This window comes from Gouania willdenowi, chromosome 2 (genome assembly GCF_900634775.1).
Source record: "Gouania willdenowi chromosome 2, fGouWil2.1, whole genome shotgun sequence".
NCBI classification, from domain to species: domain Eukaryota; kingdom Metazoa; phylum Chordata; class Actinopteri; order Blenniiformes; family Gobiesocidae; genus Gouania; species Gouania willdenowi.
The window spans coordinates 4,678,921-4,695,441 of NC_041045.1; the positions used below are offsets into that span (position 1 = coordinate 4,678,921).

The 16,521-nt window shown below is 36.5% G+C and overlaps 2 protein-coding genes across 3 annotated transcripts; both read right to left on the reverse strand.

Annotated features, from left to right (window-relative positions):
- Positions 1–5,614, reverse strand: LOC114477021 (glycerol-3-phosphate dehydrogenase 1-like protein). 2 transcript variants are annotated; one of them, XM_028469062.1, is made up of 8 exons: positions 5,489–5,614; positions 4,127–4,304; positions 3,872–4,012; positions 3,665–3,803; positions 2,842–2,954; positions 2,530–2,763; positions 1,261–1,367; positions 1–1,180 (listed from the first exon to the last, which is right to left on the reverse strand). In XM_028469062.1, the coding sequence occupies exons 1-8, from the start codon at positions 5,527–5,529 to the stop codon at positions 1,084–1,086; spliced, it is 1,050 nt and encodes a 349-aa protein (XP_028324863.1). In that variant the 5' UTR covers positions 5,530–5,614; the 3' UTR covers positions 1–1,083. The 2 variants fall into 2 exon arrangements, with proteins under 2 accessions (XP_028324863.1, XP_028324870.1); XM_028469069.1 differs by lacking the exon at positions 5,489–5,614 and adding an exon at positions 4,870–5,120.
- Positions 5,615–6,163: 549 nt separating this feature from the next.
- On the reverse strand, positions 6,164–14,846 carry LOC114476948 (SLAIN motif-containing protein 1-like). Its single transcript, XM_028468971.1, has 9 exons — positions 14,580–14,846; positions 13,083–13,219; positions 10,863–10,988; positions 9,395–9,547; positions 9,117–9,266; positions 7,925–8,194; positions 7,427–7,549; positions 6,625–6,850; positions 6,164–6,548 (listed from the first exon to the last, which is right to left on the reverse strand). The coding sequence occupies exons 1-9, from the start codon at positions 14,801–14,803 to the stop codon at positions 6,491–6,493; spliced, it is 1,467 nt and encodes a 488-aa protein (XP_028324772.1). The 5' UTR covers positions 14,804–14,846; the 3' UTR covers positions 6,164–6,490.
- Positions 14,847–16,521: the final 1,675 nt, after the last annotated feature.

Below are 16,521 nucleotides of genomic sequence, written 5' to 3' on the forward strand. Positions count from 1 at the left end.
TCTTATTAATTAGACACTTTATTTGTTAATCATTCATTTTTATTCGTCAAAACACATACTCTGATATGAAACACATCCACACAAAAAAAATATTAAACCTGAGGTTTACAAAAAAGAGTTAGAAATCCACTTGATTATTCAAAAAACTAATAAACAGAAAAGACTAAAACTGATCGCAAAGGTAAGAAAATACAGCACATAAAGAGGTGATACTAAAATTCTAAAACATTTCGTAAATAGAATAAATGCAGTCAAGTAATATTACCAAGTTTATCATTGTATAAGCTACTATCTTTACCAGGGAGCTAATATTTATTCCTGGTTATGGTTTTCCGGAGTTTTATTTATTTAATTAGTTCCTACCAACACTTGGAAACCAATTATTTTATTTAAATCTTCGTATATAGTAAGATATTTTAAAGATATTTTTATAACATTGTTTTTATTATTAGAAAAAGTTGAATTTTTTTCTTTTGAACTTGCAAATATAAAGTAGATACAAGTTAATAAATGTTATTTTATTACTTTGCATAGTTCCTGTTATGAACATATACGTGCATCTGAATGAGGCAACCGTAAAAAACAATGACAATAATAGAAAAAATTAAATACAAATTTAACTTTTCTAATACTGAAAAACAATGTTACAAAACATATTTAAAACATCATTAAAAAGAAGTCAGATGTGTCTTTTGTAATGTGATTACTTGTGACACACACTATCAGCTGGTTGGATCATGTGAATTGGTTTGTACTATGACTTCAATAAAAAAAATGTAATTAATATTAATTGGCTTCCAAGTGTTAGTAGGAACTCATCGCTGGTAAATAAAGCTCTATAGAACTCTGGAAAACAATAACCAGGAACAAATATTTTCTCAGTGGTAAATATAGTAGCTTTAACAACTGGTACAGTGATAAACTTGTAGATATTACGGGGTCACATTTACTCTGAAATGTCTCCAGGTGTTTCCAGGTTTTAGTATCACCCCACACCCATTAAAGAGCTGCCTTGAATCTCTGGGGCCCTCTTCCGCCTCCTGCTGGTAGTAGCAGCACCAGTAATGATGTAAGTGTATGTTTCTACATGTGTTCGGGGTGGTTCTGCAGACATGTGATGATCTCTTTGGCGAGTCGGCCCTCGAAGCAGATCTGATAGACGGCGGCGAACAGAGGGAACCTGTATGAGACAGAACCACAGAGTCCGTTAGTGCTAACCAACATTTCCCCGCGCCGTTTCGTCGTCGTATCAGAACTCACTTATTGACCATGTCCTTCTTCTGGAGGACGTTGTAGACGTCTGCTGAGGTCTGAGGGCCCTGGAGCTTCTGTCCATTCAGCATTTCTGCTTCAAGCTCAGTGATGGACTGCACACAGATGTAAAGAACAGCCGTGAAAATAGTATATAGTCATTTTAAAGATTCTTAAAATCCTTATTTTAATCAGAAATAAAATGGGTTAAAAGTGAAAACAGAAGTTAGTTAAAAGTTGCAAATTAGAGTGGTCAAAAACAGACAGAAAAAGTGGTAAAAAGGGTTCAAAATGTCAATATTGGCTTAAAAGTGGCTGAAATGGGGGAAGGGAGAGTTTAAAAAGTAGGAACAATTAGTTTAAACTGGCAAATAATAATGGACATGACAAAGTGTGAATGTGATTAAAATAAGCATAAAATACTGTATGGTGCAAAGATGTTAAAAGTGATAATAATGGCATAACATATGTGGTGGAAAGGGCTTATAAGTGCTAAGAATGCCTATAAAGTGGAAAAAAAATTACATAAAAGGCATTGAAATTTGATGGAGAAGTAGCAGGAATGGGAGTAATGTAGCAAAATGCATTGCAAGGAGTAAAAATATGGCAAAAATGATCAAAACATGTTTTGGAAAGTTCGGCAGATCTATGACGTCTTCTGACAACTTTCTAAGTTTTTACTTTTTTATCAATTTTTATATATATATAATTAGGTATAAGATTTTTCCATTAATTTCTAATGGGGATTTATGCAGAGTTCCACTTCAAAGCCAACCTGCTTTACATTAAAGGACATACTGTGGCTGTTGTCATGGTGATGTAAAATAAAGAAAATTAAAATCTGTGATAAAAATGTCATTTTCCATTCCACTGATAATTGTTTTTGCTGATATGTTGTATGTTTTGTTGTTTTGTGTATTTATGTTTCCTTGTCCTTATTCTATCTTTGCTGTACTTTTGTCGTCATTATGTGGGTTTTATGTGTATTTTTGTTTTCCTTTTGTGTCTTCTTGGAGTCATTTTTTTTACTGTAATTGTATATTGTGTTGTTTCTGTCATTTTTCACATCTTTTTGTGGTGCGGGAAATATAAACTTTTCAGTTCTCTGGGAATTGTTGTCCAATTGTTTATTTTTGGTATATTTGTTGCTGTTTTGCTGGTTTTTGTAGTCTTTGTGTATTTCTGTTGTGCCAATGTGTTGTTTTTGTACATCTGCTTCCATTTTGCATGCATTTTGATTATGTTTTGTGTGTTGCTGCATGTGTGCTCATGTGTGACCTTTGAGGTCTTGACGAAGGCTTCTGCCACCCGTCGGTTTCGTCCTCCGTAGCAGGTGGTGATGAGGTCAGCGACGCCGCAGCTCTCCAGGAACGTCTCCGAGCACACCGACTCGCCGAGGAAGAGCCGAGCGAAGGCCACCATCTCCATCATTCCCAGCCGGATCACCGCCGCCTTGGTGTTGTCACCCAAACCGAAGCCGTCGGAGAATCCGGCGGCAACCGCCACAATGTTCTGTCGGCAGCGAGAATGGAGAAGGTCACCACCTGCTAATGCTAACGAAGCGCTGCTAGGTGTGTTAAATGTTCCCACCTTTAGGGCTCCACACAGTTCCACCGTGTCGCTGTCCATTACCACGGTGATCCGGAAGTTGGGAGTCTGCAGCAGCTCCTTAAAGATCTGACCGTTGGCCTCGTTTCTGGCTCCTGTTTGATTATTAAGAACAAATCAAAACACTCAGAGATCCTTCATGATCTCCATTCATTTCTATTGAGCATTTTTGCAGATTTCCACTTCAAAGCCAACCTGCTTACATCAAAAGACACAGCTGCATCGTCGTATGTTATTATTCTTACGTATTCCCCAGGTGACTCCGCCCAAATTATATTTTTAGGGTTTAATATTTTTCTATTCATTTCTATTGAGGATTCACGCAGATTTCCACTTCAAAGCCAACCTGCGGACATCAAAGGACACGGGTGTATTTTCGTATGATATTATTTTTCTTACGTAATTCCCCAGGTGACTCCGCCCAAAACATTCTTTTTTATGGATAAAATTTTTCCGTTCATTTCTATTGAGGATTCACGCATATTTCCATTTTAAAGCCAACCTGCGTACATCAAAGGACACAGCTGTATTTTCATACTTTATAATTTTTCTTACGTAATTCCCCAGGTGATTCTGCCCAAAATACAATTTTAGGGGAATATTTTTTTCATTAATTTCTCTAGAGTTTGTTTATGCAACATTCTCACATTTTCTCTATAGATATGTTTAGTAATTATTATTGGAACAATTTCCACTTGGGATTTTATTCCAAACACCAAATGTGGAGGAAATTCAATGTTTGTATGTTTCATAATTAATAAGTTGTAACTCCTTTAAAGCACTGCTGTTATCTCAAACCACTGACCGATGGTGCTCTCACAGAACTTCTCCTCTGCCACCTCGTTGGCAATGTTCGCTCCCATCAGGACGCTCACGTCCAGCTCCAGCTTCTCTCGGATAATGTCGGATACCAGCTTTAGTCCGTCGGGTCCTTCGCTGATTCCCTGAGTGACAAAAACGAGCGATGAGCGGCAGGAAACAAAGACAGCGGAGGAGAAGAGGCGGAGCTTACTTTGATGAGGGAGATGCCGATGGTTCCCTCACCGAGGTGGTTCTTCATCTGATCGCATAGTTTCGCGATGAACTGATGTGGAACAACGAAGACGAGGACCTTCGCTCCCTTTACCGCATCCACAAGCTCAGGAATGGCTACCTGGGAGTGAGGAGGTTTGACTTTTCATTCCACTTATTGGTTTCAGTTAGAAGCAGAGAAAAGTGAGGGCAAACGGAATAATGGCATTTTTGGAGTCAAAAAGTGATTCCTCACCACGTTGGCAGGCAGTTTGTGGTTAGGCAGGTATTTGACGTTCTCGTGCTCCGTGTTGATGATCTCCGTAAGCTTGCGGCCGTCAATCATCTCCTCGTAGACCCACATGTTGACCACAGGGTCGAAGCGGTTGGACGCTCGCACATTGTGGCCGATGATTTTAGCGATGGCCGAACCCCTGAGGAAAGACGATCAAACTCATTCCTAACAAATAAACAAAACACTGCTCGGCATGCATCGACCTGCATTAAATGGTAAATGGACTTTATATTATATATAGCGCTTTATCACCACACTGAAGCAGTCTAAAAGCGTGTTACATAACAGCTCATTCACCCATTCACTCTCACATTCACACACCAGTGGGACAGGACTGCCATGCAGGGCGCTAGTCGACCACTGAGAGCAACTTAGGGTTCAGTGTCTTGCCCAAGGACACTTCGACACATAGTCAGGTACTGGGATCGAACCCCCAACCTCTCGATCAGAAGACGACCCACTAGTGTAATGTTCCCAGAGAGGCAAGTCATATGATACTAGCACATAATAATAATAAATAGCCTTTATTGTCATATACGTACAGGTTATTCATAACCAATTTGTTGTGATGAATCATTTTCATTCAGAAGGACATGGGGAAAACTGTACGCTGCATTATGTGCTGAGTCAGCTGATCTGCCCCACAGCATATCATAAAATCTAAATCAGGTCAACATATGAGTGAAATATTTTCCATTACTCACCTCGGAAACTATTGCAGACACAGCTGATGTGCCCAGTCGATAACTCAATCTTTTCTCGCGTCATTCAGAAGTACAGAAAGTGTTTTTCCTCGTCCATACTCCACATGTCCTTCACTAACATGGCGTACTCTCCTATTTCGTCTATTGAAGAAACATTTTTGTCTCTTTTGTAAAGCTAGCAACAAGAGCAGCTCCTCTTCAACGTCGTCAGAGTAGGACACCATGACTGAAAATGTAAACAGCGCGCAAAGGATTGTGGGAAGGAAACTGCAAGCTTGTGGGGAAAGGATTCTGGGAAATGTAGGAATTTTGAGGAAATTTAACAGGAAACCACTATGTGACGTTCCGCTTTAAGTTCACTGTGTGCAGAGTATGTTTGAGCCTTAATGCTAATGGAACAGTTTCTCTTTTATATTATTTATAATATTAGGGTGACCATACGTCCGGATTTACCCAGACATGTCCTCTTTTCACGTCTTGCCCGGTCTTTTCACCGGTGTCCACACTGCATTGTATAGTTTGCTTTCTCACGCACGGAGCTGAGAGCTCCGAGCCACGCGGGTACATTTGAACGCAACCCGGTGCGGTGTACCGGAGATTGTGACGGTTAAACACTCACCAGTTACCGGATCCAACGATACAGACTTTCTTAGCGGGCATGTTGAAGCCGTAGTGTGTGTGTGGGTGCAGCACTTCCTCATTCGTTTTCTGCAGCCCCGCCCCTTTTGGAAACGTCAGCTTTAGTCCTTTTTTTTTTTTTAATTTTATTTTTTAAATTCGTAAAGTTATGATATTCTTTGGCTTTTTTTTCTCATTAGATTTCACACGTAAGAAAATCGCCAAAAAGAATAAATTAAACAAAATAAAAAAAAACCTCATAAGAAAATCGCTAATTTACAGGAAATTATTAGTAAATCTAAATAGAACGTCTCAGGGATTAAAACAAGTCCACTGACAGTGATGGCAGAGAAATTTGAAGTTATTCTACAAAACAAGTAATTTAAGTAATTTTTTGACAACAGATTACATATATTTAGTCACATGCCCTGTAGAGAAGAAATAAAGTATTTGTATTTATTTGTACATTTTAATGAATTTTGTTATACTTTTGTCTTTATAAACTACGGTTTAAGATTAGATGGCAAAAAAAGAAAGCCAAGTTTATGAATCTGGTTCATTTTTATTCAAGCTTGTTAGTCACACACATTAAAATGCTGCCATTTAGTGCAAACAGAAGGAAAAGTGTCAGTGCATTCAGACAAAATTACTCACAAAGTGCAGCTTTATACCCCCCCAAAAAAAACAAATATTACCGAATACACCGTTTTGTCATTGTGCACAAACACATATGTGGATATTTCTTGTGAGTCAAAAAAAAAGACGAAAAAAAAAAAAATCACCAAAAAGTGCTTGAACAAACAGGAAGTGAATGCATTTTAGCAGCAGAAGCAAAAGTAACAGCTCAGTTATAATTAAAATAAATAATAAATAGATAAATAAATACATAAAAAAACAATGCTTAGTGCATAAAATCTGGCAGTCGCCTTAAACAGTCTCAGACATGAGGAACGTTTTGTCCTGAAGTTCAAACAAAAGGAGCATTGACCTCCTCTGAACCATTTCAGTAGCAGGCTCTCAGGGCGCTGCCGGAAAACAGGGTCTTTGGAGGAGTCAGGAAACTGAAAGATAAGATCAGCATCAGACGATGTGGTGAGAATGAAAATATTACGGACTAGGATGAAGTCTCTGCATCACCTTTGTGCCGACAGTTCTGTCCTGCTCCGGTTCAAAGACCTTGTGGCCCTGATGGGGGACGGGCGGGGAAGGCTGCAGCGAGACATACTGTGGACGGACGTACCTCCTCCGTCCAACCGATGGAGAGAGATTCCTGCTCCGCTCGCAGATTGGAAGCCGGAGGAGCCGACGCAGTGCGAGGACTTCAGAGGACGGAAACTGTCCACGCTGCGACTGTGAAGATGACCTGGGGGGGGCACGAATGATACAAGCGATCTATTCTTCCAAATGGAAAGATATTTTCAAAATAATATACTAGTTTTTACAGGAAATTATAAAAACAGTGAAAATAATTAAAATTGATTTAAAGCTATATTCATGCTTTTCCAAATTTTTTGTACATTTTGTAAAACAAATTTGTTTTTGTGTATCAAAATAAAATTTTAAAAAGCCAGCACTTCCCCTCAGGTTCTCCTGTTTCTTGTGTTGTACTCTGTGCATCAGTATTATTGGTATACCAGGAACTAATGAAATGAAAAAGTTCCGTGCTGACTGGAGAGCATAATAAAAATAAATAAATATAAATTCTTCTTTTAAGTGTGTTATTTTTTGTAATTAATTAATCACAAATAATGCGATGAAGTCCAAGCACTATTCAAAACGGATAGATAATTGATTTTTATTTTTGGCATTTTAAAATGTGAAAACTCAATTTAAATCAAACTCAAACGTTTTATTGGACTGTTAATTAGAATTTTTTCAATATTATTTAATATTTTTCAATCCTAATTTTCTGTGAAACCACTTTGAACTGGCATCTTACTGGAAGATTTCAGGCGAGCCAGCCAGGAGGAATCAAAGCTGTGGCTGTTAGGGAGCAAAGCAGCAGAAGCTCTGGGAATGCTGGAAGCTCTGAGGAGGACGGGAAGACTCCTCTGCAGCTTATCTAACAGAGAGAACAGAAAGAAGGTAAAAAAAAAAAAAAACAACATTTCATGTGCAAACAACAATGGTTTTTCCATCGATCAGTTATTTATTCTAATCTATTCTACTGGTTTGTTTACTGCTCGTTTAATAGTTTTTTTTTAAAAGTTGGAAAGCTTTATTTGGGTTTTTTGTGACTCAGTGGAGCCACATTTTAATGCACTTCAGATGACGGCTCTGCATCTATTTAAAGTTTTTACTTCGAATTTCAGAATGTTTTAACAGTTTTCTTTACCGTTCAGCGAGCACACACAGTATGATTATTGGTACACTAACCACGCCTACATCAGATTTCAGACCAATCACACAGCTGACAAGCTTTATAGATGAGTGTCACCTGATGCGGCTCTGAGGCTGCCTGTGCAGAGGCACGGCAGAGGCGGAGCGAGGAAGGAGAATCCAGCGGGAAGGTGGGGAGGGGTGGAGGGCGTGGAAGGAGGGGTGCTGCAGCTTTTTCGCCACCCTCGGGTGCTGCAGAAAGTGTGCGCGTGAGGCAGGCAGGCGAGGAGGGCGGGGCGAGAGAGGGCGTGGTCGTCTCGGTCCTGTAGGCGGCAGCCGTCGCTGAGCTGGACGGACGAGGCCGCGCTGACGAAGTGCTTCCTGAGACCTGATGGAGCGAGAGGTGAGGGCGAGCAGCGAGCACACACACAGACAAACAGACAGAGACAGACAGACAGACAGACCTCTGCAGGTTAATGAAGCAGGAGTAGCGATGAGCTCTGAGATCTACAGCCAAGTGTTAATTTATTAAAAAGCAGGAAACAAAGCACAGTCAACGTTTGCACAACAACAGATCAAGTCCCTGAATGCATCGTCATGCTTTTTTTTTTTTTTTTTTTTAAATTCAGTCTGGTTTTCTAACTAAATATAATAAACAATTGTTTATTATTATTATTATAAAATTAACGAGAATTTTTTGGGGGATATTCACAAAAATATTTTTAAAAACAATAATAAAATTTTTTTTTATAGTTTTTACGATGGCCGGTAGGCGTCAGCCGCTTCGCAAATACAAAAACACAAAGGCCAACAAAAAATAAGAAATGCAAACGAGAAAAACACTAATGCAAAAACGTGAATGCAAGCAGAAAAACACAAATCGCAAATGTAAAAACGCAAATGGGAAAACACGAATTGCAAAGGCAAAAAAAAAAAAAAAAAAAACACATGTAAAAGCCACAAAAGCTGCAAAACGAACGGAAAATTTACAACGAATGTTGAAAGACTTGAAGCGTTAGCCATTACGGTTAGCTGTGTTCCAATGAAGAATCATCTCCGCGCACACAACTCGGCAAAAAGTTCTGTAAAGTAAGTAAAACATAGTTTTCTGCAAACTTTTAATATCGCGTTTTTTTACGTGTCTATTGTCTGACACCTGCCTGCCACCAAAAGGTTTCCTTTGAGCATTAAATCAAGTAAAAACATTTTTAAGAAAGTTGAATAAAACTAAACATTACCGAAGGAATATAAAACAGATGTATTTGAATACGGTAAACGATTCTGTTATAGGGGCCGATTGTGTTACTCACTTTCCTCCTGCAGTCGTGCCATCACCTGCACGTCCGTCAAGTCGTGCAGTTTGTAGCTTGGAGGCGAGGAGTCGTCGTCCAGCTCCGAGGATCCCAGGTCGCTGTCCCCAGAGCAGAGCGACCCCAGGCCGGGGCGTCCCCGTTTGCAGCCTTCACTCAGAGCAGAAAACATATTTTATTACCAAATATTTACTTTAATATTAAATTAAACTTTTTTGTAGAAATGTAACACAATTAACAGTAATTAGTAAAGTTGTATTCAGTGTGTTTATTCTTGCTTTGAGTGCGATCCGTTTGTATGCGGGTCTTATTGCGACTGGCCAGGTGAGGAATGAAGGTGGCCGTTCTTCCTGCCAACACAGAGATTTCCTTCCTGATGGGGCTCAAGGAACGCTGGAGGACCGGGTGGAGCGGGGAGGAAAGAGGCGGATCTAAGGGAGCAGGAAGAACAAAGATTACAAATGCTGGTGCAACATCTGCCATTGAGGATCGACTAGTCTGGCTGAGTTTGGGGTCCATCCATAAAGTCAGCAAAATGATGGTCCATTGTCTCCTCTCCCTCCCACGCAGTGGCTGCAGGAGGGGCACAGCACGTGCGTGCCCCCCAGCGGGCAGCTGCAATCCTTCCCCCCACAAGTCCCCTCCCCCCCGACCATACGTGCTATGTCAAGTTTTTGCTGTAATTGTTTTTCATGGACTTATGCACTGAGGAGTTTTTTTCCTAGTCCTACACTGTGCACCCCTAAAGGAACATAGTGTAGGATCTGCCTTTTCCCCCCCCTCTCCTTTCCTCCTGCTTTTCCATTTTTCATCTAAGGCTACGGGGCGCCGTTATGTGTTTGTGCCTTCTTTTGATTGTCTATTCATGTTTCTTGGATGGAATGTAACTGAAATGCATATTTCCCCTTTGTGGGACGAATAAAGGTCATCTCATCTCATCTTATCTGAATATCCACTGTTATCCAGGAAGTTTATTATTATTTGTGCCATAGTATATACTCATCTTAAAGATGTAAATCCTTGTTTTAATTAGAAATAAAATGGGTTAAAAATGACTAAAATTGGAAAGTAAAGTGGCCAAAAACAGATGAAAAAAGTAATAAAAGGATTTAAAGTGTCAATATTGGCTAAAAAGTGGCTGAAATGGAGGGAGGGGGATTTGGGGTAATGCCATTTAAAAAGTAGGACCAATTAGTGCAGACTAATCATAAAGAATGGGCATGAAAAATCTTGAATGTCTTCAAGTTTGCAAAAATAAGCATGAAATATGGTGAAAAGAGGCTAGAGGTGACAATAATGGGTCAACATTAGGAAAAGTGGTGGAAAACGTCAATGAGTGCGGGAAATGTCTCGAAAGTGGAAAAAAAAAATTGCCAAAAAAAGCATTGATGGAGAAGTGGCAGAAATGAAAGTAATGTAAAGAAAAATGCATTAAAAGGAGCACAAATATGGCAAGAAAAAGTGATGAAAATAGGTTGAAACATGGCAAGTTTGGTGTAGTTGCTGAAAAATTGTAAAAATAAGCACAAATGGGCTGAAATTGATGGGCTGAGTTGGGGTCAAATCGGGTCCTGACCCTGTAATACAGGATTATTATCTTAAGCATTTTGAATGTACTTTCCCCCTGTCTTTATGCTAGTTGTTGATAACCTGGACTGTTACTTTTTGTTTTATTTTGCATTTCAAACATGTAGATTCCAAGTAAGAAAGCGTTCCTTTGATTTATGAATCTGTGAGAAGACGTACGTGCTGATCGGCCAGGCCAGCGCCCAGTCTGAGGAGGAGTGGAGCAGGGTTTGGTGGAAGTGATGGGAGAACTGGTGAATCTACTGGAAGGATCAGGTGAGGAAGAGGAGCGTTGCCACCTAGAGGCTGAGGAGGGAAATATATCAAGTATATTTTCAATATTCAGCTAATTTTCCTCATATCAAGACAGACATTTATGTCAAACAATTGTAAAAAAAAAAAATAAATTAGTGGCGTGAATTTATTTTATTTTTAATTAATTGAAGACTAATCACTGAGTGCTAACAATGTGCAATATGAATAAAGAATATTATGATTGCATTGTTCACAAAGCACAAACTTAAACCTCACTAAGCTGCATTCATGCTTTTCAGTTTTTTTTGTAAACTTTATTTTTTTGAGCAGTGCAAAACAGCTAAAAATACAGAGAACCGGTGAAATGAAAGGTTCTGTGATGTTTCGAGCGCAAAAAAAATAGATTAACTGCGTTATTTTTTTTAATGCGTTATTTTTCTGTAATAAATCATTTGCAATTAATGTGATAAGGTCGCAGCCCTAAAACAATATCATATTGTTGTCAGTCATAATTATCTAAATCTTACATGTAGCTTTCAAGCGACAAAATAAAACATTGCATGTGACACATTTAAAATGTAGATGTAAATCTAAGATTTAAATGCATTTTACTTTTTTTTTTTTTAAACAATTACATATAACATGTTTGACATGATTTGCTTTGTCTTAAATGTGAGAAAAATGAGCCAAATATTGTAAAATATATCAGCAAAGAAAATAGTCACTGAATTTTAACATTTGGCACCCTTATATAAATACAGCTTTTTAACAAAATCTCATATGCAGCTTTCAAGCAATAAAATAAAGCATTGCATGCGACAAATTTATAAATTTAGATATAATTGTAAACTTTAGATGTATTCAACTTCTAACAATCATATATGACATTATTTTTGTTGCTAAATATTGTAAATATATCAGCAAGAAAATAGTTCTAGTTGACACTTAATAAACATACAGCTTCAAACACACACAAAAAAACTAAAAACAGGATTCTTAGGTTCAGATTTGTAGACAATTGTGTAACACACACACACACAAACGTTATGTCATCTGCAGTGTCTGTCACCGAGCGTCTCTATTCAACTGCTCAGCACTCAACACAAAGCTTTATTCACACACACACACACAGATCTGAAATCAGATCAGAACCAGGTCCAAAAACCACATGAACTGGTTTTTAAACCTGTGTAGAAAACAATGTAAATCTCATTATAAACAAATCAGACAGTGAGTCTAAAACTGAGAAACACACACACATATAAATGTTGGTGAGTAAAAGCGGGTCAGCTTAGATTAGTCCAAGTTCTGCGGTCAGAACCCAAACAGACTAAAATACCTGCCTGTGATTGGATTAACAGGTCATATAACGTGTGGGACTATTATCAGCATCAAGGACAGGAAGGGAGCACAAAGATGGTGTGGGTGAGCCAGAAAAAACTAAAACTTAAGCCCAGAATTTTTGCCAATACTAAAAAATTGCATTTCAAATAGATTTATTAATTGGAATTAACCAGAAATTAAGAGTACTTTTCATAAAACTGATGCTAATATTTTAGATAATGCTCAAATATTAATTCTGTAATTCCCATGGAAGGTTTTCAACTTTTAAAATTCCTGGTATTTCTTAACACGAGATGAAATGTTATGTTTTTGTTTTAGTTTTGTTTATGACACAATAATTTAAAAGTACTCCTAATTTCCAGTGAACTTTAATAACTAATACAGATGAAAATTTTATATTGTGGAAATGTTCCCAAGCTTTAGTTGCCATGGAAAATTACCGGAAATTTTCGTAAAGCCACAGCTTTAAGACCCAGTTTAAACTGGTTTTGGTGGGATTTGGACCATTTCGTGTTGTGATTTCTTTGGTTCTGCTTTAGAACCATTATAAAACCCATGTTGAACCTGGTTCCTGCATCATGTTTGACGTTAAATGACAGTTTGAGACGATTACAGTTCAGAGAGTTCTGACAGGAACATTTGGCCCTGAACTGGACCTTCTATTGGCCTGGTTTTTTTTTTTCAGGCTTATTTCTGACCTCTTTTGGATCTGGTGTGGTGTTCGGCCCTGGTTTGAGACAACCTAAGCCTGGTTTTGGACCAATCCCGACACACCTCACCAGTAAACTAGAGAATCCTTACCTTGTTCTACTCTGAAGGCCAGGGATCGACGAGAATCCAGATTAGACTTTGGTTCATCCTGAATCTGTCGGCACCACTTCAAAGGAGAAACTGGGTTGGTTTGAGTCAGTCCAGCCCTCATCGGGGCCACATACAACCTGGAAACAGACAAAGGAACCAACTGTCGTGATTCTTCTTCCACGTTTAAAACCAGTTCCAGACTGGTACAATATTCATGTTTGAGTGAACTTTTTGGAGCTGTTTAAAGCTGCCATTTTCCTGGTTTTGGGCCATATATATATTTTTGGATGTGGTTTAAAGTTGCACATGCTAAAATAAACGCCAACATTTTTTTTTTTAACCAGATTTACAGCAATAATTGTAAAGTTTGAGATATTTTTTTCTTGTAAAAATACTTCAATGTTGAATATTAAATCCAAATGTTAAATCTAAATGTTACATTTAAAAATGAATGTTAAATCTAAATGCTAAATGTTAGATCTAAATGTTAAAACTAATGAAAAAACATTTAACATTTATATTTAAATGTTACATTTAGATTTAATATTCAATATTTAGGATTTGATTTAATGTTTAGATTTTTTTTTTTGGCAACATTTAGCAACAAACCACGTTTAAAAGATGTATGTGAATTTTCTTGTGATAATTTTGACCACATTTACAGCAATATTTGACAAGTTTCAGATGTTTTTTTCTTGTTAAAATATGTCGATGTTAAATATGAAATCAAAATGTTACATTTAAATATGATTGTTAAAGCTAAATGCTATATGTTAGATCTAAATGTTAAAACTAACAAAAACATTATACATTTAGCATTAAGATAAATCATTTATTTTAAAATTTTAGATTTAGATTTAATATTCAACATTTAGGTTTAGATTTAACATTTAGATTTGTTTTTGCAACATTTAGCAACAAATTACATTTAAAAAATTTATGTGAATTTTCTTGTGTTAATGTTGACTAGATTTACAGCAATATTTGTGAAATTTGTGATATTTTTTAATATGTTAAATATTAAATCCAAATTTTACATTTAAATGTTAAAACTAATGATGACATTTTCCATTTAGCATTAAAAATAGAGTCACATTTTACATTTAGATTTAATATTCAACATCTAGGTTTAGATTTAACATTTAGATTTAACAATGATATTTTTACAAGTAAAGTAAATATCACAAATTTCACAAATATTGGTGTAAATCTGATCAAAAGCAACATAAAAAAAATTCACATACGTTTTTGAAAAGTGTTTTGTTGCTGAATGTTGCAAAAAGTTGCTGTTCGGCGCCACACATTGTTGGACCTTCATTTTTTTTTTTTTTTTTTTCAGTTTGTTTTTTTAGTTTAGACCTTTTTTCTGCAATGATGTATGATTTTAAAAAATGTGAACCATGTAGGATCATTTTTGGTCCTACATACAAACTTGGACTTTGATGTTTAAACTTGGTTTTTTTAGGTAAATAAACATTGTGTGGAGGTTCTCCTCACCAGGTTTCCTCAGAATGGTCTGAGCCGCTCAGAGAATCTAGATCCAGCAGCTCCACCTCGTCCAGAACCGAGCATCCGGCTCCGTCCCCAGGCTCCCCGGCAAAAGTGGAGGAAGAGGTAGAGCGGGTCCGGAGCTGCTCGTTCTGCAGCTCGAGCTTCCGGACCAGATCATGAAGCTTCTGAACCTCCAGTCCGGGGTCCTGACTACAGACAGCTGCCTCCATCCAACAGAACTCAGTGAATGAATGAACGGAAACCAGTGCGTGTTCGTTCAGTGACGCTGAAGTCAGACTAGCGGACCTGAGAGCGCGTTTAAACCCCCGCTGTGTCACGTGACCGAGCACCTGACTTATTTACAAGGATTCATAATCATGAATTAGTTTTTGCCTCAGCTTAAGATGTAATGTTTAAATACTTTATTATGGAGGACAAACTCTGTCACAAAAATAAATATTAAAAATAATAATAAAGTGATTTATGTATTTATGGCATATATAGGAATTTGTTTACTTTTAATTGTGGCAGAGTTGGTCCTCCATATTATTACTGTGTTGCGGTTTCTGTTAAAAAAAAAAAAAAAAAAAAGAATTAGAAGGAAGTCCAGATTTGAAATACATTAAAGAAAATATTACCAACAATTAAAAAATAAAATATTGAGTTTCCATTTTCTGTCTCACACAGTGCAATGTTCTTCCTGTTCATTAAAAAACTAAACTAAACTAAACTAAATTAAATTAAATTAAATTAAATTAAACTAAACTAAACTAAACTAAACTAAACTAAACTAAACTAAATTAAATTAAATTAAATTAAATTAAATTAAATTAAATTAAACTAAACTAAATTAAACCAAACTAAACTAAACTAAACTAAACTAAACTAAACTAAACTAAACTAAACTAAATTAAATTAAATTAAACTAAACTAAACTAAATTAAACCAAACTAAACTAAACTAAACTAAACTAAACTAAACTAAACTAAACTAAACTAAATTAAACTAAACTAAACGAAAACTAAATTAAACCAAACTAAACTAAACTAAACTAAACTAAACTAAACTAAACTAAATTAAACTAAACTAAACTAAAATAAACTAAACTAAAAAAAAAACATTGTATAGGGAGCTTTATTTGTATATATTATTTTAAGGATTAATCTGTGGATGACGTCTTTTAAATAACATTTACTAATTACCTCAAAGTTTATTTATTTATTTATTCATTTTGCTACTTAAAATAATTTTTATGTATAAATAATAAACCAAAAGAAAAAAATTAACAACGCATTGGCGGCCTCTGCTGGTAATAATAGGTCAGCGTGAAAATCTGAAATACAAGATAAAGGATTAAAATCGATTATTTATATATATATATCCTTTGACCTTTTATTTAAAAAGTGAAAATAATAATAATATTACAAATAATTAAAAATCAAAAAGTAAAAAATAAACAATTAAAAATCTTAAACTATTTAATAAATAACAGGTTGGGGTTTATTTTATTTTTTTTAAATAATATTTTTGTGTAAGACAACACTTGATACATTCAGGTTTGATGTTTATTTTTGTGTCGATGAATAAAAAAAATCAGCGACGGTGGAAGTGGAAGAAACCATCTGCATGGAGGGAGGGGGTGGGGCTGTACCACACGGTGTAAACAGAGACGTGTTTGTTATTATTATGTGTATCTTATTTTTATCCCGTAAGTGCTGCAGAATTCATTGTGCATCAATATTGTCTGTTTTTAAAAAGATCAGATGAAAAATGAACAAAGAAAAACATCCGGAGCGATAATGTGACGTCAGATGTCGAACCAAAGATAGTGAGAGAGGTGTCACTCTGACTCTGTACATAAGTACCAAAACAAATAATAATAGGTAAATAAAAGTTAAGCGATATGTTAAAAAAATATTTTACACAGCTGCAATTTAGTAATTTTACG